The sequence below is a fragment of the Anarrhichthys ocellatus genome, unplaced genomic scaffold, assembly GCF_004355925.1.
Source record: "Anarrhichthys ocellatus isolate YVR2014 unplaced genomic scaffold, GSC_Weel_1.0 scaffold47, whole genome shotgun sequence".
Taxonomy (NCBI): Eukaryota; Metazoa; Chordata; class Actinopteri; order Perciformes; family Anarhichadidae; genus Anarrhichthys; species Anarrhichthys ocellatus.
In genome coordinates this window covers 1,122,921-1,145,131 of record NW_022280077.1, presented here as the reverse complement: position 1 = coordinate 1,145,131, position 22,211 = coordinate 1,122,921, and the positions used below count along the sequence as shown (strand labels likewise).

The following is a 22,211-nucleotide window of genomic DNA, read 5'->3' as shown; positions in this document are numbered from 1 at the left end:
AGTGCCTAATATATACTAAAATATAAAGTAATATTGAGCATGATATTGAGAGTGATATAGTCATTGATATTGAAAACATATTGTAAGGTAGCACTTCATAATAACTACACACTATGAAGCATTAGTTAAGTATGAGTAAACACTTAATTCATCATTCATAAAGCATTGTTCCTACATTAATAATTCATTAGTATGCAGCTCATAACAACAGTTATCAATGTTTTATTCTTGATTAATAAGCCGGTCTATTATGTGTTTCATTATTGTGTTTTCATACTTTATAAATGATGGATTCTGACATTTCTTGTACAGAGCCCTGTGTTTTTAGTCCAGTCCATCTTATTGTCTAAGTGGATGCCCAGGTATTTTAAGCCTCGACGATGTGCAGGTCTGTTCCCCTGATGCTCACTGGTTTCGGAGGGGTCATTTGCCTCCTAAAATCTACGACAAGCTCTTAAGTCTTTGGGATGTTGAGTTGCATGTGATTCACTTCACACAACTCCACAAAACTGTCCACCACACTCCTGTACTCAGCCTCCTGTCCCCTACTGATACAGCCCACAATGGCAGAGTCATCCAAAAACTTCTGCAGGTCCGAGGTGTAGAGTGTGAACGGGAAGGGAGACAGGACAGTTCCCGGAGGTGCCCCCGTGCTATTCACATACTGTGGCCAACCTGTGAGGTAGTTGGTGATCCAGGCTACTGGTGGAGCACCCACATTGATGTCCACTAGCTTAGAACATGTCTCTCACGTGATCTGCAATTTTGAATATGGTCACTATGCCAAAATCGCAGCCTGGTGCTTTTCATTATTTTTAAGAAGCCATTCTCGCCTGTTCTGGATTCTGTAATACAACTGAAGCGAGGGAAATGATGAAATTGCCTGTTTATTTACTCTGTTGTTTACACCGGGTGTGCTTTGTAGATTCATCGTGCCAATCTCACATACAGCTAATCTTAGGGCTACACATTTATTTGTTTTGGTCAAGTCACCAACTGATCCATCCACAGTCAAGTGGGAGTTAAACTAGCAGAATGTTTACACAGTCTGTTGTCTGTTAATTATTTTTCATTTTCTTCATATAGACACAAGTAATCAGTGGAGGAGCATTTATGTTACATATATTAGACAATGCTAAAAATGGACATAACAAATACAACACATATATATTACACTTATTTGTTGTTTATTAACCTGTTTGCCGTTTAATCTGTATCTACACATATTGAAATGTCAACATTTGTTTTTCAAAAAAAATGTATTTGGTTTACTCAATTGCATTTATTTATTTCCTTCCTTATTCTTCTTTTTATTTTTTTAAAATGATATTTTACCAACTCTAATGTAAAATAAAAAAGAATAATTAAATGTAAGTACAGGAGACCTGCGATGTAATTGTGTATTTGCAAAGGAAAAACATAAAGGTAACCAGACAGAGTGACAGTCTCATTATTTTGCAGTCCTAAAGTTTCCTTGGTTGTCTTAACTATAAACAATACCTGCAGTATAATGTCATACTGTAGCCTACACTTTACAAAATGCAAATCCATCTCACCAGCTTACGGTGGTTGTTCAACAAGGTCCGTTCACTGCACTGTGGAAAGTTCCGTGTGATGGAATGAATGAGCCTTTGTGTCAGTGTTGAAAATGAATGATCCTGCTACCTGAAAGCTAACTTTACACATCATAAATAATGGTGAATATATGGCACACTATTATATTAATATAGTCTTATTAGTCTATAAATGGCAACGGTCTTAGAAATCTCATACCAATAAAACTCAAATGAGCGTCACGCAGTCTCTGCGGGTAAAGTCAGGCTGCTAAATCGAGCAATGACTAATCGCTCATCTGCTAGTCCTCGCCCCCAACTGAGAGGAGCAAACTCCGGCATGTGTGCGCCGTTAAAATGAACAGATTTTTTTGTTTCCCCGGTACTTACCTGAATATAAATGTGAGGCAGGATTCGCGTCTGTTGTTTTTTAGCGACAGCTATGGACATACGAAAAATGCGCTGTCAGTTAAGTAGCTCGCTAGCTAGCCGTAGCTAACTGCTAATGTGGAGCTAACGGCTAACCATTTGGCTTCTTGTTTGTTACTGAGGCGTTGTCGCAGGTTGTGAACGTATCTTTGTTTACGTAAGGGAATTGTGTTTTGCTGCGATTATAACTGTTTGCTTATTCCGGGGGAGACAAATGTCGCCCGTAGATACGTGTATATGTAGTTGTAAGTGTTGACACAACAGTGTAGCTTGCTATCTAGTTCTGTTTGCTGACTGTGGACCAGTTACCCTGCTAGCCACGTAAACTGCTCCTGCTTGGTGTTGACGTAGCAGGAGCAGCTAGCCTGTCTGTCCTCTAAAGCGAGTTCAATTTTATATGAACAACAAGCACCAATATTATTGAGAGTCTGCCAAATAAACTAAGACATCTTGAAGACCGAACTCCCAACGAGGACATGAACAATTGTGACTCAAAATGCTATAGCTGGGCTTGAACGTGTGGCTCGTTAGGTTCTGTGTCCTGTTGCATTGAGCGGATGATGAAGCGGGTCATCTGGTTGATATCAGGATTAAACAGAAGAATGATGAAGCTACTTTTTGCCCTCGCTTTGATCGCCTACATTGCCTGTAAGTACACTCATTTGTGTAAGTGAATGTATCTCGCCCATACAGTGACTTTATTGCCAACCATGATAACCAAATGTGAACTTCTGTGACTAGTTTACATTGACACAACACAATTAATTAAAAACCAAAACTACAACCTTCCACGTGTAAACCGTAAAACCATTACATGTATTGTAGAAAACGCATCATAATCATACAAAGCTTCATAAATAAACAGTTAAAATGTTAGATAAATAGACTTGCAACCCACAAACAATGCAGTCAAACAAAAATGTCAATTATGATGACGTCAGGGTAAGTAGCTCCTCCCTTAGCCTCAATGACAGATAAATACAACTCATGCCAGTCAAATATTGATCAAATTAAATGAGTCATATCAGCGAGTGGTCACAAAGAAATTTACTGAGTTTCATTTCTGGCTTTTTGACCGTAGAGTGAATGCTTGTTTGTTTGGTAATATTGTTTTCACAATATTTTCAAAACTCACAGCTAAATGTTGACAAAAGCAGCTGAAATTTCATCTACCAGCCCAACGCTATTTACACACTCACAATTTGATAACAAAATAGCCCATTTGGGCAGAAACCATTCCAATCTGGCGACACAATTTGTTCATGGTATGATAAACGTCATACATTTATTTAGCTATTTTTAAAATCATTTATTTGGTTACTAAAAGTGAGCAAACTGCTTTACCCCGCTGTGTCTCTGGCGGAGATGCATTGTGTTATCACTAGTGATCCCTACCGGTCGAGGGCTCGTTAAGAGTATAAAGTGAGGAATAAGTACAAAGTCAATGGCAGTATAAAACAGGCAATAACGTGTTTTGAGAGAGTGCGAGTCACCTTTAGTGGTATCGGGTGCGATTGTATCGGAGCAGTTTTTTCGAATATGAGTAAATGAGCTTAGTATCGGACCCGTTACCCGATAGGATCATCCCTAGTTGTTTTGAGGCCTGTGTTGCATAATGAACATGTTGTCTGTCTGGCACAAATGATGACATCATGGGTTTATCAGGCGATATGGTGACAAAAGTTTAAACATGCATTGAAAATCACCAGCAGTGTACTTTATACTGGGCAGACTATAAAGTGAAGTTTGGTCATGTAGATTACTGTGGGGAATGTTTGTCCATATTCAGGTGAGCTCACTGCACATGGTGCTATCAGGTGATGACGCTACTGGGAATTATATCAAGTCATAAACCAATTTCACCTCCGCTTTTGTGACAAGTTCTCTCTTTCTCTTCCAGCTGTCTGGGGAACATATACGAACATGAGGTACAGTAATTCATTTCTCTATTACCTAACTGCTTTTATATATGAAATATTTACCATACTGCATGGTAACCGCAGCATTTTAGGATTACTCACCTCCATCAATGAGTCATATTTTGTGGGAGGAGTGGGTAGTCAAATAAGGTTCTTTAATGTACATGATGAGTGTGATCTTTAGCAGCATGAGCCGTTCTAATCCTCGACATTGTGTAGTTCGAACCGCTCTATTGACCCGATGAGAGTGTGCGGTGCTTGATGATTATTCTTCCTCATGACAAATTCTTCCCACTGTGCAAAATCACGTTTACGGATAATCTCCTGTAAGAAATATGGCAGTATCGGATTCTTACGCAATTTTAGCCAAAAAAACAAATTCATTTTGTGTTTTATCCACACACAGAAAGCAATAAACACAGCAGCAATACAATTGACGCTATCAAGATATATAGATATTATGATATGGGATTTTATTCTTGTATTCCACTGTTACTGGATGGGTGGGTGTGGTGCGTCATGTGTTGTTAAATAGCAGCGTGCATCAAGTCGAGAGCAATCTTCTCTGGCTTTGTGATGATTGCTGCCATCATCTCACCCCCCCCCCCCCCCCGTCCCGTCTTTGTCTTTCTCTCATCTTAGATCAATACAAGAACACGGAGAAATGAAGATTGAGCAGAGAATTGATGAAGTGAGTTTGAAATGTTTCTGTACGCTATCTTTTTTTGCACTGGTGCTAGAGAGGATGAATGTTTTGTTGCACAGACCAAAAAATGAACGAGACAAAACCCTGCAGTTCAATCTAGTCAGCTATCGAGTATTTAAGGTAACTGCTATTTCTGACGCTACAGTAGGTGTGTGATTTGGTTGTAGCTATTGATTATGAAATAGCTTTGGCAACTAAAGCTTGTTGTTAAAAACAATGTGTGAGCGAGTGGTGGTGAATATGATTCTAGTAACTCTCTGGTTCATAGTGAAGCGTATGAGCTACACTGCAGACGGGATTCATGCATGTGTTGTTGAAAACATCAACACATGTTCAATCATTTTTAAATGAGAACAAATGAATGCATTAAGGCATTAACTGGCTCATTAGCCTCTTATCAGCTAAACAAACAGAATGTACGCTAGCCTTTCATATTCGATTCAATATTGTAAGTAGGCTTTAATTATCCGAACAATACAAACATCAGGCTCCACATGTGGCTCAAAGGTGTACTGCAGATATATGTTAATTGAAGGATAGTGGGAGAAACCCTGCAAATGTATTTGGCAACCCTGATAAAATCTCCTGCTCCTTAGTGCCACGCATTTAAGGGGAAATAACTCGTAGGCTGCTATGACTGCTTCCACAACTAATCTGTTTGGTTCCTTTCTCAAATCACTTCAGGCTGTGGCTCCTCTCAGAGAGAAGATTCGTGATCTGGAACAAAGGTGTGTATCCCTATACTTGGTGACACTGACAATTAGCATTTGTTTTCACTTTCAATATGAGCATTTCTTTTGTAATGCAATACCAACACAAAGCTTAGTGAAAGGTTAATAGGTATTTATTAGAATTAAAGCTTTGGTCGGTAATCTTGAGAAACTAGCAAGAGTACGCTAGATTTAAAAAGCAAGATTCCAAACGAAAAAAACATCCCAATGTTACCAACTCTATTCCAATGAAAGCAGCTAGCAGTACTAGCTTTAAAAGTTGCTAAATCTAGCAAGAAAGTCGGCAACACTGACAGCCTGTCCCTTCAGGCCTCCCTCCAAAGCCGCTCCCCTAAAATGATCATTACGAACGTAAACCTTTCATAATGAACATAGAAAAGGAACATGGCGTTTGTTTGTACTCGGCTGTTAAGCTAGCAAGTAGCCCGTCCAATCATTTCATTCGGGCCGAATGAAGTCCTGAGATAGCCACAGGTTCCAAGTGTTTTCCTTTTTTTTGTCAAAACTAATGGAATGGAATGAGAATCTCAAAATAAATCAAAAATGTTTTTGAAGATTACAAACCCTGCCTTTAAGACCCAATATTATATGCATGTTTCAATTATTTCTTTTAATAGTTTTCCCCAAAACAATATCATTTTACAAAGCTGAATTTATACACCCAGAGTGTGATTATACCATCTAAATCACAAGAAATGCGCCTTTAAACATGCATCAGTTCTGTGTTAGTCCTTGGAAGAGCAGCGAGCTGTGCTGATTTCGTAGCTTTCCAGTCACCAGATATTTAATATTGTAATACTCGAAGTCACGTGACTTCAGCATAGCAGGCTATCAAAGGCTAAGTCATTATCTGCTATTCCATTGCAACTAATGATGGCACGAGTCATGACATTTGCTTTTAGAGGTTGATTATTCATTCCACTGTTAATGCCTTGAATGCTAATGAGAAAAATAAAAGTAAAACCACTTGTTTCGATTGCGCCATGTCCCTCCCTGCTGTGTGGTGCTGTCTATCAACCTGCAATATGCCACAGGATTACAAGACCCTTTAAAAACAATGACACATTGACCATTTGGTTTGGCCAGCGTGTCTTTCATGTGTAATAACATTCACAAAAGTAATTGCTGAGATCTTGGAATTTGGCAGCATTTCTAAATCATCGAACCAAATCATCAATCATTTTTGTCACTGTTGTTAAAACAAACTAAAATATGATATAAAATGAAAAGGTTGTGGATTAGAAATGTCAAAGAAAGATATAATAAGACACCATATAGCTTCAATGCCTCCTAAAGAGAAAGGAGTAGTTTCTCAGTTCACTCATGATGTTATGAGAGCAGAGCTTTCAGAATAATGCAGTGAAAGCCTGTTAATGTACCAATAACTGGATTTACATTTCACTAATGAATATTGTTCTGTTCTGCTTCCTTCTTATGGAGTTTTTTGCTTTCTTTCTCTTCTCCTTCTAGTTTTTCTCAGAAATATCCGCCTGTGAAATTCCTGTCGGAAAAGGATCGGAAGAGAATTTTGGTATGCGACAAACAATTTCAAACGACAATCACATTCACAATAACTATTATATTGTCATAACTTTGTCATGACTAATCTCTATAAAACTAAACATTATAATTTGAGTAGTGGAGCATGTACAAGTGACACACATCCTAAGATTCAGTGCTGCCTGAGACGGTCCGTTCCGTCTTTCAGATGTCCTTTAAGACACTTGCAGCTGTTTTCACAAAATTTAAAAGGTTAAATTTATCTGGTTAGACGCGACCTGGGTCTTATTTTCAGCCTGCTAACAATAACACTCAATGGAAGGCAGTGTCGGTCATCTGTCCTAAACATCACAGAATATCACAACATCTACTCGATAGATTGGTACAGATGTTTGCACAGACATGCATGGTCCCAGAATGATGAACCCTATTGACTTTGATGTTTCCCTGACTTTCATCAAGCGCCACCATATAGTTGACAATTTATGGGTTTATGTGAAATGTCTTAACAACTATTGTATGTATTGGCTTGAAATATGGTGAGTGACCACCTGACTTTCCATCTACCACCAAGATTAGGTCCAGATTTCAATTTGAATTTATCCGATACCTAAGTTCATGACCAAATACTTGCAAAACTACCGACAATCTTATCAGCCTAAGCAGTACTTTGTGTTTAGTGCTAATTAGTAAATGTTAGCATGCTAACACGCTAAACTTGGATGGTAAACATTCTTAGCATTACCTGCTTCACATCGTCACGTTAACATTATAGCTGTGTGTCAGTACAGCCTCACAGAGCCACTATAATGGCTGTAAAGTCTTCATTATATAGTCTATATATTATTATTCACTCAGTCTACAGTGTCGACTGAGTGAATAATGATATTGTACTCGCCAAGATAATTGCTCTGATCTGGGAACACTGCAACATTTCTACAAAGAGTTTAGGCAAGCCAGTAAAACTCAAAAGCTGTCAAACTAACAGTTAATAATTAATAAATAAATTTAGTTATGTTTGAAATAAAAAATTTCCAAACTTATTTTTTATTATTCTGCTACCCACCGGGTGCTAAGAGCTAACTCTCCTCCTAGTGAAAGTAATTCGAGGACACGCCTCGTTGTAGTCACTCAAACTTTGGACCAAACTACGCTGTAACCAGTCGATGGAAACGTTCCTAATTAGCATTTCAAACATTTTGAATCGCCACAACCACAAGGTGACCTTGTTCATACGATCATTAACATGCACAAAGGTTCCAGTACTATGCGAGATTAGCTGCAGATAGATAGACATTGCACATGCAGGCAAACACACGATCCGGCGGAGATAATTATCTTTTAATTGTCAACATACCCCCACCCCACTTACCCCATTTTGTTTGTCACAGGCTGAATCTCTGTTTTGTGGCTCTTCTATGAAATTTACCCTCAGAAGCACTAAATATCCTTTGATGATGTTATCATATATGTGTTTATTTTTTTCCACAAGATCACTGGTGGGGCTGGTTTTGTGGGTTCCCACCTGACTGACAAGCTGATGATGGATGGCCATGAGGTGACTGTGGTGGACAACTTCTTCACAGGAAGGAAAAGGAATGTGGAGCACTGGATCGGCCACGAAAACTTCGAGCTGATCAATCATGATGTGGTGGAGCCTCTCTATATTGAGGGTGAGCGAGAGAGGAAATGTGTGAGGTGATGAATTTTGTTCCTCTACTATTGGGGATCCACTTTACGACCAGCGTATCCAGAGCAAATTATGAGGCAGCGAGGGAGGGCTCACAATTCATTTTAGACATAAAAGTTCTACTATAATGACAAAAATGTTCTGCCCTCACAAGGTATTGTAAAAACGAGTTAGTACAGTAACTAAGAAACTGGACTCATGAAGTTTACACTAGCTGTCAAATTAGAATTGTGCTTCATGCCAGGAAATGCGGGTCTTTGTACATATTATGAGTTTAACTACTGTACATTACAGAAGTAGATATCAATTTATCATATAATATGCACTGAAAACCCTGGTATCATGTTTCAGCCTTACAGAAAGAGTGATGAAATTACACTGAGCAATGAAATCTAGTGGAACAGAAGTGGATTGGGGCTTTGGCTTTCGATTAGAAATAAAATTGCATTAATATTTTAGCACATGAAACACGTAGTCTCGGTTTAGTCCCAGTATACCTCCCACTTCACTTTGCTGTTTCAGTGTGTGTACAGCTCCAAGGGTAGACACAATAACGGGCTTGCCTGTGGAGTAACATTATTTGATTTTATGTGATTAATTAAATAGCACATAAAAAAATTCTAAATTCATATAAACTACAAAAGTGCACTCGGTAGAGCACAGATATCTTCCAGTTGTGTCTGAAGAGACCCCTGCTGTGTTTGATTGAATGAATACGACCCTCAATCGGCCATCCCCCTTTCTAAACTGCAAGTTGATCAGTCTTTCACGAGTACGTCTCACATAACAGATAAGCTCTCACTTTAATCTGTGCAGATGTCTGCCCCAGCTCTGTGCAGGCACGTGTCCCAGCTCCGTTTCTCAGGCGCAACCGCGACTTGGAAGTCCTTTTTAAACAAGCGGCTGTTTACTCAGGCGATTGGTTGTTCCTCGTCACATGACATGCTGTGAGCGCTGCATCTTTCCCAAAGTTAAAGGAACAGTGTGTAACATTTAAGGGGATTAATTGGCAGAAATGGAATCAATATTCATAACTTTGTTGTCATCAATGTGTGATGATCTGAAATTAAGTGTTTTCGTTAGCTTATAAAAAGGCATTTATATCGAGGGAGTGGGTCTTCTTCCACAAAGTCCGCTATCTTGTAGCTGCATGATTTTACAGCACCTGAGAACAGACAAACCGAACACTGTTACCTAATGGTAGGGATGGGTCCCAAAACTCTGCTTCAAACAGACCCCGGTGCTAAATTATAAAAGACAGGAGTATTGATGAGCCATGGTGGTACTGTTGTTTTTTATCTGTAGTCTTTAATGTTTTGGTGTAATTTATTATCGCACACCGCATGCATCTCCTCTGCTCTCTCTGTCGTGACTGAGCTCCTCCAACTGCACACACACACTAACCACAAGCACATACACACGAGTGAAGTCAGGGAACAGAAATGAGAGGCTGCGATGGAGATGCAGAAGTGAACCAGGTGAAGTGAAGAATGCATCTGTTCAATGAGCACCAACATGTAAACAAAGGTGAAACCTAAATCAATCGTCTCTGTCCGCAGTCTCTCATTACACAAGCACAGCACGCTAACTTGACTAATTGCACATTTTTACAAACAAGCTCTAACAAAAGCTGTCTGTCTGCAGTCTGTTTATCTTAATTTGTTCTTGTAAGCTTCTCTGCTGGCTTAGACAAAGCTGCCCCCATCCCTCTACCAGTGGTACCTGCAGGCAGTGAAATCCACCTGTGTGCAATCGAAGTGTCACATCATCGCCATTAAATCCATTATTACAAAATGGAACGAATATGGCACCACAAGAACCCTGTCCAGAGAGGACCAATAATCACGAACCAGGCAAGGAAGGCATTAACCAGAGAAGAACAAAGAGACCGAGGATAACCTTCGAGGAGCTGTGAAGCTAAGCCGTACACTCTGGGAGCTGGGCTTTATGTAAGAGGGGCAATTTGCATTACATACAAAATATCATTAGAAACCATCACGGAAGCTCAAGCTACTTGTGAAAATAAAAAGGGGGGGTGTGTGGGGGGGGTGGCATCACAGGTGACGAGGGCCAAATGGGTTATGGACGCTTGGTTATTATTTTATATGGGGGAGCAAACTTGGAAAGATACCCAATTTGTGAGGGGTCTGGGGGTCCTCTCCAGAATTTCTTTTTATAGTTTAAAACAAATGTCCTTCATTTGTACAACCCCTAACCTCGTGGATTAATCCCAAATAATAAAATCGGGGCTAAAATATTAATACTTACATTACACTCAAAAGAGCCGATTCTTAGATTCAGTTCCTTTGCGAACGTCCCAACTCAACAGCCGAATCCGAATCAAAATTTCATATCATGACATCCCGATCGAGCATACACCGAATCAACGCCTATGATACGAGGCATACAAGCGTTTTTAATAAATATATATAAAGCCTGATCCATTACTGATCTTTGGCTTGTTTGCTTTTGACAAGCTGTGAAAAGCAATCTTTTGAGCTCCGTAAGACTCAGAGATTACAGGCGTGTTTACCAGGAAATGAGAAAGCTGAAGATCAAATATCTGTTGCAGTTCACGTTTATTTCCATATGTATGTAGCAGCACAGTGGCCTTGTCCTCCTCCAACCAGCCTCACGGGCTATGCTCCAGTTTATGTTAAGAAGACCTTGAGTTGCACCATTAGAATGATATAATTCTTGGACAATACTAGCGGTTCACCAATTTGATACAGTAGCTTGTTATCACCAAGACGTGTCTGATTTACATCAAATATAATCACTGTTATTATGAAGTCCTTCACATAGTCCGCATGCAGCTACGTAACAACGCACACAGGCTAGCTGAAGACACACCAGCAGCAGCAGTATTAAAAAAAATAATTCTGCATAATGTTACACAGGCCCCAGAAAACAAGCTGTGAACAACCATGACTAGTGAACACAACAGCAGAATGTACATTTTATAAAAAAAAAAACGAACAAAAGACACCGAGAGGCTTCCTGCTGACATCAGTGTCTATTTTTCTACGTAGTAAATGAAGTACTACAATGAAGAGAGACATGATCAAAGAGAATGGAACTAGATGTGAAAGTGAAAATGTTTTGGGATCGGGAAGTCAAGCCATCTCCTGCGCTTTACAGTGGACCACCCAGAGGTGATAAAAGTCATGTGGAGAAGAGAAGAGAGTAAATGGAGCGGTTAGAAAATGGGAAGATAATGAGTGCAAGAGAATGCGTCAGAGATGGCTGTGGGAGGAAAAACCTGTTGAAGACATGCAAGGCAATTGGACTGTTGTTGTACAATAAAAGAACATCTTTCATATGTCTGGTCGCTGTCTTTTAGGCTTCATAACAAAAAGCTGCAGCATTTAGAAATAAAGAGTACAGAAAATCATTCAGTTGCACTGTCATAACAGATTTACATTTCTCCTGCTCTTTACAGTGGACCAGATCTATCACCTGGCGTCTCCAGCCTCTCCTCCCAACTACATGTACAATCCCATCAAAACACTCAAGACTAACACCATCGGCACTCTTAACATGCTTGGTGAGTATATTAAGTGCACCCCTACCGTCTGTATGACTTCATAGATGGTTCTCAAAATCAAAACTTCACGTTAAGCCTTCTAAGTCTGAATAGTACGTCATCACATAACACAGTAAGAGGTTTAATAAATGTTCTTCTTGTTACACAGGAGCACTGTAATACATTTGTACAAAATATAGTCATTTGAATAAGCCACAAAACCTTGTAAATTATCTACTTTTTGGAGATTCAGCCTTTGAAAAGGTGTTTTCATTAATTGTTTGAATTCCCCTGAGGAAAAGAGGACAAGATTCATTATGCTCCCTCATTACAGTTTCAACTTTTATACTTTCATATCCAACTGCTGATAGTCTAATCAGCAAACTATTGTATGCTTTAAATGCGAGTCAATACCTCATATTTGTTATTTTGCTTTGGGCTCTCAGAATCCCATATTCAATAAATAATAGAATAAATATGATTTATCATGAGAAGCGCAAACCAGCTTCTCTCGAACTGACAATGGTGTAATCTTTAGAGGCATTTTCGAACGTCTCCTGTGAATTACTACTTTCTTCAGATTAAGTATTGTCAAAGCACTGCGTGAATTTTAACAATATTTCTAAATCATGTTCAAGACATTCTCGTAATGGAAATGAAAAAAAGACCAATCACTATGTGTATTTTATAAAAAGATACATTTAGATGTACAGTGGGTACGGAAAGTATTCAGACCCCTTTAAATTTTTCACTCTTTGTTTCATTGCAGCCATTTGCTAAAATCAAAAAAGTTCATTTTATTCCTCATTAATGTACACTCAGCACCCCATCTTGACAGAAAAAAACAGAAATGTAGAAATTTCCATTCCATTTAAGGATTATGGAGGCCACTGTGCTCTTAGGAACCTTGAGTGCTGCAGAAATTCTTTTGTAACCTTGGCCAGATCTGTGCCTTGCCACAATTCTGTCTCTGAGCTCCTTGGGCAGTTCCTTCGACCTCATGATTCTCATTTGCTCTGACATGCACTGTGAGCTGTAAGGTCTTATATAGACAGGTGTGTGCCTTTCCTAATCAAGTCCAATCAGTTTAATTAAACACAGCTGGACTCCAATGAAGGAGTAGAACCATCTCAAGGAGGATCAGAAGAAATGGACAGCATGTGAGTTAAATATGAGTGTTCATAAGTATTCAGACCCTTTGCTGTGACTCAAGGTTCCTAAGAGCACAGTGGCCTCCATAATCCTTAAATGGAAGAAGTTTGGGACGACCAGAACTCTTCCTAGACCTGGCCGTCCAGCCAAACTGAGCAATCGTGGAAGAAGAGCCTTGGTGAGAGAGGTAAAGAAGAACCCAAAGATCACTGTGGCTGAGCTCCAGAGATGCAGTAGGGAGATGGGAGAAAGTTCCACAAAGTCAACTATCACTGCAGCCCTCCACCAGTCGGGGCTTTATGGCAGAGTGGCCCGACAGAAGCCTCTCCTCAGTGCAAGACATATGAAAGCCCGCATAGAGTTTGCCAAAAAACACATGAAGGACTCCCAGACTATGAGAAATAGGATTCTCTGGTCTGATGAGACCAAGATTGAACTTTTTGGCGTTAATTCTAAGCGGTATGTGTGGAGAAAACCAGGCACTGCTCATCACCTGCCCAATACAATCCCGACAGTGAAACATGGTGGTGGCAGCATCATGCTATGGGGGTGTTTTTCAGCTGCAGGGACAGGACGACTGGTTGCAATTGAAGGAAAGATGAATGCGGCCAAGTACAGAGATATCCTGGAAGCAAACCTCTTCCAGAGTGCTCTGGACCTCAGACTGGGCTGAAGGTTCACCTTCCAACAAGACAATGACCCTAAGCACACAGCTAAAATAACAAAGGAGTGGCTTCGGAACAACTCTGTGACCATTCTTGACTGGCCCAGCCAGAGCCCTGACCTAAACCCAATTGAGCATCTCTGGAGAGACCTGAAAATGGCTGTCCATTGTGAACTGAATTCTTCTTACCCAGTGTGTCTTTGATGTTCTTCACCAACGAGCCTTTCTTCAGGCTGTTCTTGCGCTCCACGTAGTTTGATGGCACATACCCCGTTTGGTTGCCGGCATTGCGGACACGCCACCAGGTCTTTGAGTCGTCCAGGAGGTGGAGACGCTCATTTTTACGGATGTCAAGTTCCTGGTCCTGCTGGGCCGTGTAGTCCCACTTGGCTACAACAATCACCTCCTCTGTCATCTTTCATGGAGTCCTCCTGTAGGAGAAGACGGGCACAGGGGTGAGCCAAGGAGCACCACACTTTACACACACACACACACACCGGCAGCTTTAGAGTGAAAATAAGCATCGCAACAATTTATCACAGAGTGAAGATGAAAAAACTAAAACAAGTGACACATCCTGGTCCGAATAGCCACTTGTTCGGACAACCACTAGGGGGGCAGATAGGTTGATCATGGGTACGAGAATTAATTATTAATAAAGAAATATTGCAAGTGAATGAGTTACTGACTAGATTAATTTTAAAAAGGCTTCTTTTGTTTATTATTAGATGATTTTTGATTAACGGTCGGCATCAACATTGAAACAAGACTGCATAAAATACCTTTTATACAATATTCATTTGTCTGTAAAGTATTATTTCTAGTTTAAAGGGTGATTTTAAAGTGTGTGTGTGTGTGTGTGTGTGTGTGTGTGTGTGTGTGTGTGTGTGTGAGAGAGAGGCTCAGTTTTGCTTTGACAAGTGACAAGTCATTACAAATGAATTCATATCCATCCATGCACACCCTTTTTAATTAAACTGCTTATCCCAGCTCATGTGACAGGACACACCCTGGACAGGTTTCCAGTCTATCACAAATTATACCAAATGTGACTTTAAAGTTTATGGTAATATTTAGTGCCCTAAATGCCACTAAAATTGACAATTCCTTGGATGGAGATGACAGTAAACATCTCATGTTGCCGACTACACGATCATCCCGTTATGCCATCATCACATCACATCCACGACACACCCCTGAAGAAGATGCCAAGTACGACCAACTGCTTAAAAAACATGATACGGCCGACAGGTTTCAGGACAGTTTTCTCTAAAAATGCAACATCCAGCCCGAAAAAGCACCTCTGGAAAGGCGTATTTGGTATCGAGCAGCACGAACACACAAAAATCAATGTATGTGTTCATTCTGCACGCGCTCTCTCTCTCTCTCTCTCTCACTCACACTCACACACACACACACACACACACACACACACACACACACACACACACCCCCCCCTACCTATTTGTTTCTGAGCGAGACCGTGAGCGATTACATGCTCTATTTCACCGGGTCGTAGGTGATTTGATCTGACATGGGTTTGCTGGACGACCTTAACATGTTGAGGAATTATGTTCGCAAGCCAAACGGGAAATGATCTATTCAAGAACATGCATGAAGGGATCAGGAAAGGTCAGTGCAATTTCCAATTAAGTGAAAACCTATTCTGTGATATAAAAAAAAAAAAAAAAGCATCTCACAGTATGAGAACTATCAGAGAAATACAGTTTATGTTTAGCCCTCCGCCAAGTTAACAGTCTGCAGCTGGAAACAAGATCACTGCAATACATGAAGGAAGTAAAGATGCAGATGATGCAGATGAAAAGAGGCTCGCTCTGAAGATAACGGCGAATTAAAAGACACAGAATGAATAGGCATGTTGTAAAGCTTTTATGTCCACAATTGCTCAGCCAGAATAATCAAATAAAGCCGTCTACTTCATATCTAATCTCATGAAGGCCATCAGTAGCTGTGGTGGGACGCTGTGATTTATGGCAGTAAGCCGAGATCGATTATTTACAACACAGTTACATGTTAAGAGACTTTTAAGCCGTTTTATAATGGTGCTAAGGTTAAGACATTTATAATAATGCGTTTCCAAATGAAACCCCCTCATTTCGTCAAACACAGCTGAATGGGGAAAAAAAAACCAGTACGTGAGTATAACTATATCTAGTACATGTGGACAAAAATACATATTTTTCAACAGACTAGACGCAAGGAAAAAAAACCCAGCAGCACACATTCACGAAGCCGGGGGATTGTATATATTCCCTTACTCGTATTGTCATTTCCATTTTTATTCTTTAATGAGAGGGCAGAGCACAGATAAAGCGTCGCCACAAAAGAGAATTATGAGTCATGAGAAGTGTAGCTGCACAAATTAGACCATATAAAAAAAAAAAAATAAATTCCATTACTGCTGGAAAGATTGATATCTTCTGTGCAGGCTACATTTTTATGAAATGCAAATTGAAGCACTGGCTGTTTTTTTCAACACCAGATATTCAATTCCACTTCAATTACGCCACAGCCACAGAGACGGCACAGCCATCGCCGAATACATTCTTACCGTTACAGTCGCAAACCAAAAGCCGGGTTGTGTTGCATGCAAGTGTCTTAACGACCGCTTTCTATCTCTCTACGACAAGCAGTAAAAATTCAAGTTTGCAAACAGCTTGCATAGTACAAGGCTGCACTTGCGAATGTGCCTCTGCTTGCCGTCAGTAAAGCTGTCAAACTGGATTTCTTCCCCGCCCGGGACAGCGGAGGAGGGAGTTGTGCAACAGGGAGAGTTTCTGTCAAGGTTCACCATAAGTTAAGCTGCTCAACTTTCCATTAAGTGACAACTTTAACTGCAGCAACAAAAGGCAGAAGGGGCAGCTAAACATACAGGACGAGACAAGAAAAGCAGCTGGGAGAGTGCAGGAAATAGAAGTGGAAGGGCAGATTTATGACAAGATGAGGGACGGTGACGTCAACCTTTTCTGAAAGACGGGAGGTATGTCAACATGCTGCGGCCTCCATCCGCCTCAGGCTGCAGCTGCCGGATTAGACTAGGCGATTACTTTCCTTTCCTTTTATTGCATTTATTCCTCCCGGTGAGGATGGATGGGTGAGCCAACCTGATGATGTCTGTTGGGAGAATGCTCCACGGTATTTACCAGTCACTACTTTTGATATATATTGAAATAAAAAAGTAGACAAGAAATACAAGCGGTGTACAATTCCTGGCTTTGTTTTGGGTATCTCTGCTTTTTCGTTTGTCCTCCACTATGCAGCAAAGATTCAAAAGATTCAGGCATACCTGGACCCAGGCAGGCCAGCATGCGGTTATTTTCACACCTGCAGTTCAGTTCAGTTCATGGGGTCCTGACGAGTTTAAAAAAAAAAAAAAGTTATGACTGGTTCATGATCTCACACACTTTTTAATAATCAAACCACAAGCTATAAACATCATCTCATCTGACAGGTAACTCATTCATTGGACCGTTTTGGTGGTCATCCTGTGTCATCAGTACTACACACATACACCCACATGGGGGACATTCTGGTGACTAACAGCAGGTTGTGTTGCCCTTAACTGAACTTTTTGTTTATTTTTATTCTCTTAAAAAAGAAATAACTATGGTGATTGGAATTATTAACCCTTTTACACACAGGACAATAGATCAGCCACGATAAGCTTGTTGCAGGTCCATCCTTATCAGTTAATATGGTGGTTGATAAGTAACAAGAAATTATAGTGTGCTTGTATAGGTCAAGGACCTCTCGTGGTTGCGGTGATTCCCTTTTTGAAAAACATATTTTATTGACTGTTTTATACCGTCATTGACTGCCGACTTCTCACTAACCGGCTGATAAGGCCAGCGAGTTATTTAGAACACCTTGGTCAAATACAAAAAAAGGATCCGTATCAAGATTATTTATGTTATATGTTTACGAAAAAAAAAAAAAAAAAAAGTGCTGCCAGCTGAAATATATTTTACCGATGTATATTTTTAAATTCGCAAAAATCAAAAATCAGTTTTGTCTAAAATCGTCCATACGTTACTTTTTAACGAAACACAAATTTAACTTGCGTGTTTTAACTCCTTTGCACCTTATTTTTGGCAATTTGTGGCCAGAAGGTAGAGCGGGTCGTCCTTCAATCAGAAGATCGGCTGCACACGTTTACTGGATTATGGGTCAATACATTTAGTCAACACACGTTTCTCACTCCCTCGGATTCTATGCTGTCTGCTGTCACACTCGTTGCTCTGCACTGGAGAGCATTTATGCTTTTGTTTGTTAACAGTTTCTTTGTGAACTTCGGAATAGTTGCGCAGAACAAAATAAGCATCGAGAAGAAAAAGGGAAGTCCTCCGTTTTGTGTATATCGCCCTCCTTAAAGCCGCACACCGTGACTTCAGACGTCCACTTTGTAGGGCTGATAGTGCCGCTGGACGCTGCCGGTCCACACTACGAGGTAACCCCGGAGTTTTCAAACTCACCCGGCTTTCGGTGGCGTTTCCACACTCCTAGACTCTTGTCTTAAAATGGAAAAGTAGTCGTGTGGATGTGGCCTAAGTTTAAACCAAACCAAAACAGCTGAGCTGTGAGAGCAGCCTAAAAAGCTATCTCCCTACACAATAAAAGCTTTCAACAATCACTCTAGCTTAGTGTCAATTCTTTCCATTCTTGTAAACTGGCAGAACAACACGTGATGTGCTCTCATCCTAGCACGAGTGCTTCCCTCACCCATGGTACCAATTTCTCTGTCTCCTTGGCAACCTTGCTCATTAGACGGTGTGATGCGAATGCCACTCCAAACCAAGACCACCCACCGCTGTGGGCAATCATGTATGTCAGAATGGCAGCTATACCATTGCTCATTGCGACGTCATCACTCGTGACTTGCCAACGAAATCCACAAGCTGCAGCAATAAATCCAAAAGTCTCGTTTTAAACCAAACTGTGGGTGAAAATGGGATCCACCAAACAGAGCGTTTCATGATACGTTTGTCATTTAATCTGAGCTACTAACTCGGTTTCCTTGACATAGTTAACAAACAGACGGGTGGTTGAACAAAAAATGCCTTTTCCTGCAAGAAGCACACACAAAAGGAAAAACAGATTTGGGACATGAGGAAGCTGCTGTGGACCTGGCTCTGTGATTTGAAGAGGCCTGATGGTCTTGTTCATAGATTTGATTTGTCAACAAAACCCAAACAGTGGAGAATTAGAAGCCTTTCACTTGCAGTCAGAATTACAGGATGTTTTCCAGATGTTCGTCTGCTTCTGATCAAAGTCTCCCTGCTCCAAACGAAGCCACAACAACATCCTGGACAGTTATATTGTCAAACGGACCGTAACATGCTCTCAATCTGTCACTCGCACACATACGTCTTCCGTCTCAGTCATACACAAACGGGCCCTAAACTGTGGGTGTGGCACACATATGTGACATCAGCTGAGGTTAGTGGTTGTTCTTCTTCAGCTTCAGGGGAGAAAATGGGTGCCATTCAATTAGATGCCATGGAAAAAGAAGAAAAAAGAAAGACATGCAAGGACATCTCAACACCAAGAGGGTTTCTCGCTGTCGGCTCAAAATAGGACCGAGAAGAAGGCAAACTCAGACCACACAGATAGAGCCAGGGCTGCTGTCACCACCGCACCGTATGCCCAGAGAGCAAACTCCACGCAGGACGGAAATAACAGCCCTAAAAAGTCCAGCTCTTAATTATGATGATTAGCAGACATTCACAATAACAAAAGACATTTAAATCTGCAATTACTAAATATGAAAAGTTATCATGCTGTGCAAATGAAATGGATGCTGTACGCACGTGCTACCGAGCTGCAGTGCTTTCCCATTTAAGGGGCACGCAGTCATCTCAAAACAAGAGAGTTAAGTTCAAGAATTGTTGTAGCTTCAGTTAAATTCTTGTTGCTTTGGCACAAAACCACCTGAATGTTCCCGTGGGTCTCGTGAGCCGAGCTGGATCCCGGCGTTCGGCACACAGATGGCACTGCCTCTCGAAAGCACCACATTGTCTCAGGCGCGTTTACTCTCACTCAAAGTGTATGGGTATTAGTAAAGTGATGATCTCGTCACGTTGAGAAGTATTTGACAGAACGCCTACAAGACGAGCAGAGACTAAACGTTTTGGAAGCTATTTTAGAATAAGAACTGGATACCAAACCTCAGTACAATTAATCGTTTTTAAAGACCGAAATGTGACACCGTTAAACATTTGAGAACTCCGTTTTGTAAAGTACGGCAGAGACTCCACCAGGGTATTGGCCCAGCAGCCCACCGTGCCTAAACTGACTCCCTACCGGGCCGTTGCATCAGGGATTGTGAGGCTGACTGACCTTTAAGGTGGACCAGCTGTTCTCATTTTAGTGACAAGCCGCTCCTCTGAGCTTTGCTCAGCACCAGCAGGGTCGAACAACTTTTGAATGGCACAACTCTGTATAGCAGCATCAAAAAAAAAAAATCAGTCAATTAAATCGATAAGGAAAAGGCTTGTTAGCTGCAGCCCTATTGTACTTTATCACTGCCTGTGTGAGCAACTTTTTATTTTGACACCCACGCGTTAACAGATCAGAGGCTTCATCTCAGCTGCGTCTTCGAGGTCTTCTCTATGTTTGTGTTCACAGCTAAAATAGACAGTGAAAAATGTCTTTAGACAGGAATTTGACATCATACTAACATTACCAACAACTGTTTCGATATATTTATCTGTTCACAGACATGAAAAAATGTAATCATTTTATCTCAACACTGTTTATGATCAAAAATAAAAGCCCGCTAGCGTCTTTCTGTGTTTAGAGAATCCCTTCATTTGTCAACACGAGGCTTGTATTCTGAAATATTTGCACGACAGTGTTGTGGAAAATGCAGCGACTTGCAGAGCTCCATCAATTAATAAAGTACCAGCTTTGAATTTTGCATTGTCATCATTATTAACAAATAAACACAGTCATGTTGTGCTCACACAGGCAGTGTGGCTCGGGTGTCTGTTTCATGTGTATATAATAAAGTGCAGAGAAGGAAGAGGCAGTGTTACTAGTTCACTCACCACTGGAGCAGCAATGTTGCTCTTTCACACACTTCCTGAGACAAATGCCTTAAATGTTAACTTGCCTAAATGGGCGATGACAGAAACCTGGAATTCCCTTCTTTTTTTAACTGGCCCTTCCTTCCCCCCCAACCTCTCTTTACAAGTCATTTTTCACATGTCACTTTCATTTTCTGTCATTGCTTCGGCCCTCCTCTCCTGGGCAAAGCCAACATTGTTGAGCGAGTCTCCATGACAACCACCAATGGGTGGTCCCGTTTTCATTCACGGGGGCGTTCCCCGCCCCCCCAAAAAAGAATCCGACTTGTAGCCCTTCACTCTTCGATTTTCGATATTTCTTCACAAAAAGACCAACTTTGATTCTGCACAAAAGGCTCTGCACCCACAGGGTGACGGGTTCAACAAAAGGTTTTGTTTTCCCCCATTAAAGTCAAAGAGAGACCTAAACCTCCAGGAGTGTCCCCAAAAACTCATTGGTATGATGGTGATATAATTTCTAATAAATGTTACCAGCACATTTCATGTTTTAACACCCTATTTTGACAGCAGATAGGATTGAGCATCAGCACAGTTTTAATCCCTGCATCACACATTATCTGTGCACACAGACGGCAGGTATTGATGTTATTCTACTGAAGCATCAACCTCCAGCTCCTAATCTGTGAGAGGTCACATTTTGCGAGTAGCGGGTTTTAATTATTCTCTGCCTCGTTGAGGCACAAAAATTAGTGCATCGTGTTAATTTGCTATTATTATTCCATCGTAATGATCGCACCGAAAGATGATAAACAAAGTTGAATCCCCTACTGCTGTTCTTAGTCTTGGTTCGTACATTCCTCTCCCGCCATAAATAGCAGACTACAAACTTGTTGGTTTGTTTTCTCTGCTCCTTGATGGCCACTTTACCTCCTCTCACAACAGAGCGGCCCTTGTTCACTTTGCACACCTCCCTGCACTCTGAACACATGATGAGGCATCTCCTCTGGGCAGCTTGTTCTTTGTAAGGTTTATAACCCAGTCCTCTCTACACCACCTCTCTCTCTCTCTGCCTGCAAGCCATCAGCTATTAGCATAATTTTCCTCATGTCTTTTTTTTTGTTGCTTTGGTCCATAAGTGAAGTAGGAAGGACTGCCTCTATTTTTAACTCTGTGTGTGTGTGTGTGTGTGTGCGCGACAGTCTGGTATCCATGTCCCCTGGCACGACAAAAGGCGGGCGCTGTAAAGCACAGCAGGGCAAATGTAGTGAGCGCAGCTTTGATGTACAATGCTGCTC

At 40.9% G+C, this 22,211-nt stretch overlaps 2 protein-coding genes across 2 annotated transcripts in view; one reads left to right on the top strand and one right to left on the bottom strand.

Annotated features, from left to right (window-relative positions):
- The first annotated feature begins 1,836 nt into the window (after window positions 1–1,836).
- uxs1 (UDP-glucuronate decarboxylase 1) lies at window positions 1,837–12,765 on the top strand. The gene is made up of 7 exons (XM_031869555.1): window positions 1,837–2,630; window positions 3,883–3,910; window positions 4,544–4,592; window positions 5,292–5,335; window positions 6,809–6,869; window positions 8,331–8,511; window positions 11,971–12,765. The coding sequence occupies exons 1-7, from the start codon at window positions 2,540–2,542 to the stop codon at window positions 12,117–12,119; spliced, it is 603 nt and encodes a 200-aa protein (XP_031725415.1). The 5' UTR covers window positions 1,837–2,539; the 3' UTR covers window positions 12,120–12,765.
- The window catches only part of nck2a (NCK adaptor protein 2a), a 24,264-nt gene continuing 14,185 nt past the window's right edge, over window positions 12,133–22,211 (bottom strand). Inside the window, exons 2-3 of the mRNA XM_031869372.1 lie at window positions 13,972–14,301; window positions 12,133–12,160 (exon numbers count right to left, since the gene is read on the bottom strand). Coding sequence (XP_031725232.1) covers window positions 12,133–12,160; window positions 13,972–14,285 — 342 coding nt within the window. The 5' untranslated portion in view covers window positions 14,286–14,301. The remainder of the gene's footprint in view (window positions 12,161–13,971; window positions 14,302–22,211) is intronic.

What these genes read in the sequence shown, in the direction of transcription:
- uxs1 (XM_031869555.1), top strand. Translation starts at nt 2,540, where the DNA reads ATGATGAAGCGGGTCATCTGGTTGATATCAGGATTAAACAGAAGAATG. An exon ending in TTTGATCGCCTACATTGCCT is followed by an intron (nt 2,631 to 3,882) that starts GTAAGTACACTC and finishes TTTCTCTTCCAG; the next exon opens with CTGTCTGGGGAACATATACG. An exon ending in GGAACATATACGAACATGAG is followed by an intron (nt 3,911 to 4,543) that starts GTACAGTAATTC and finishes CTCTCATCTTAG; the next exon opens with ATCAATACAAGAACACGGAG.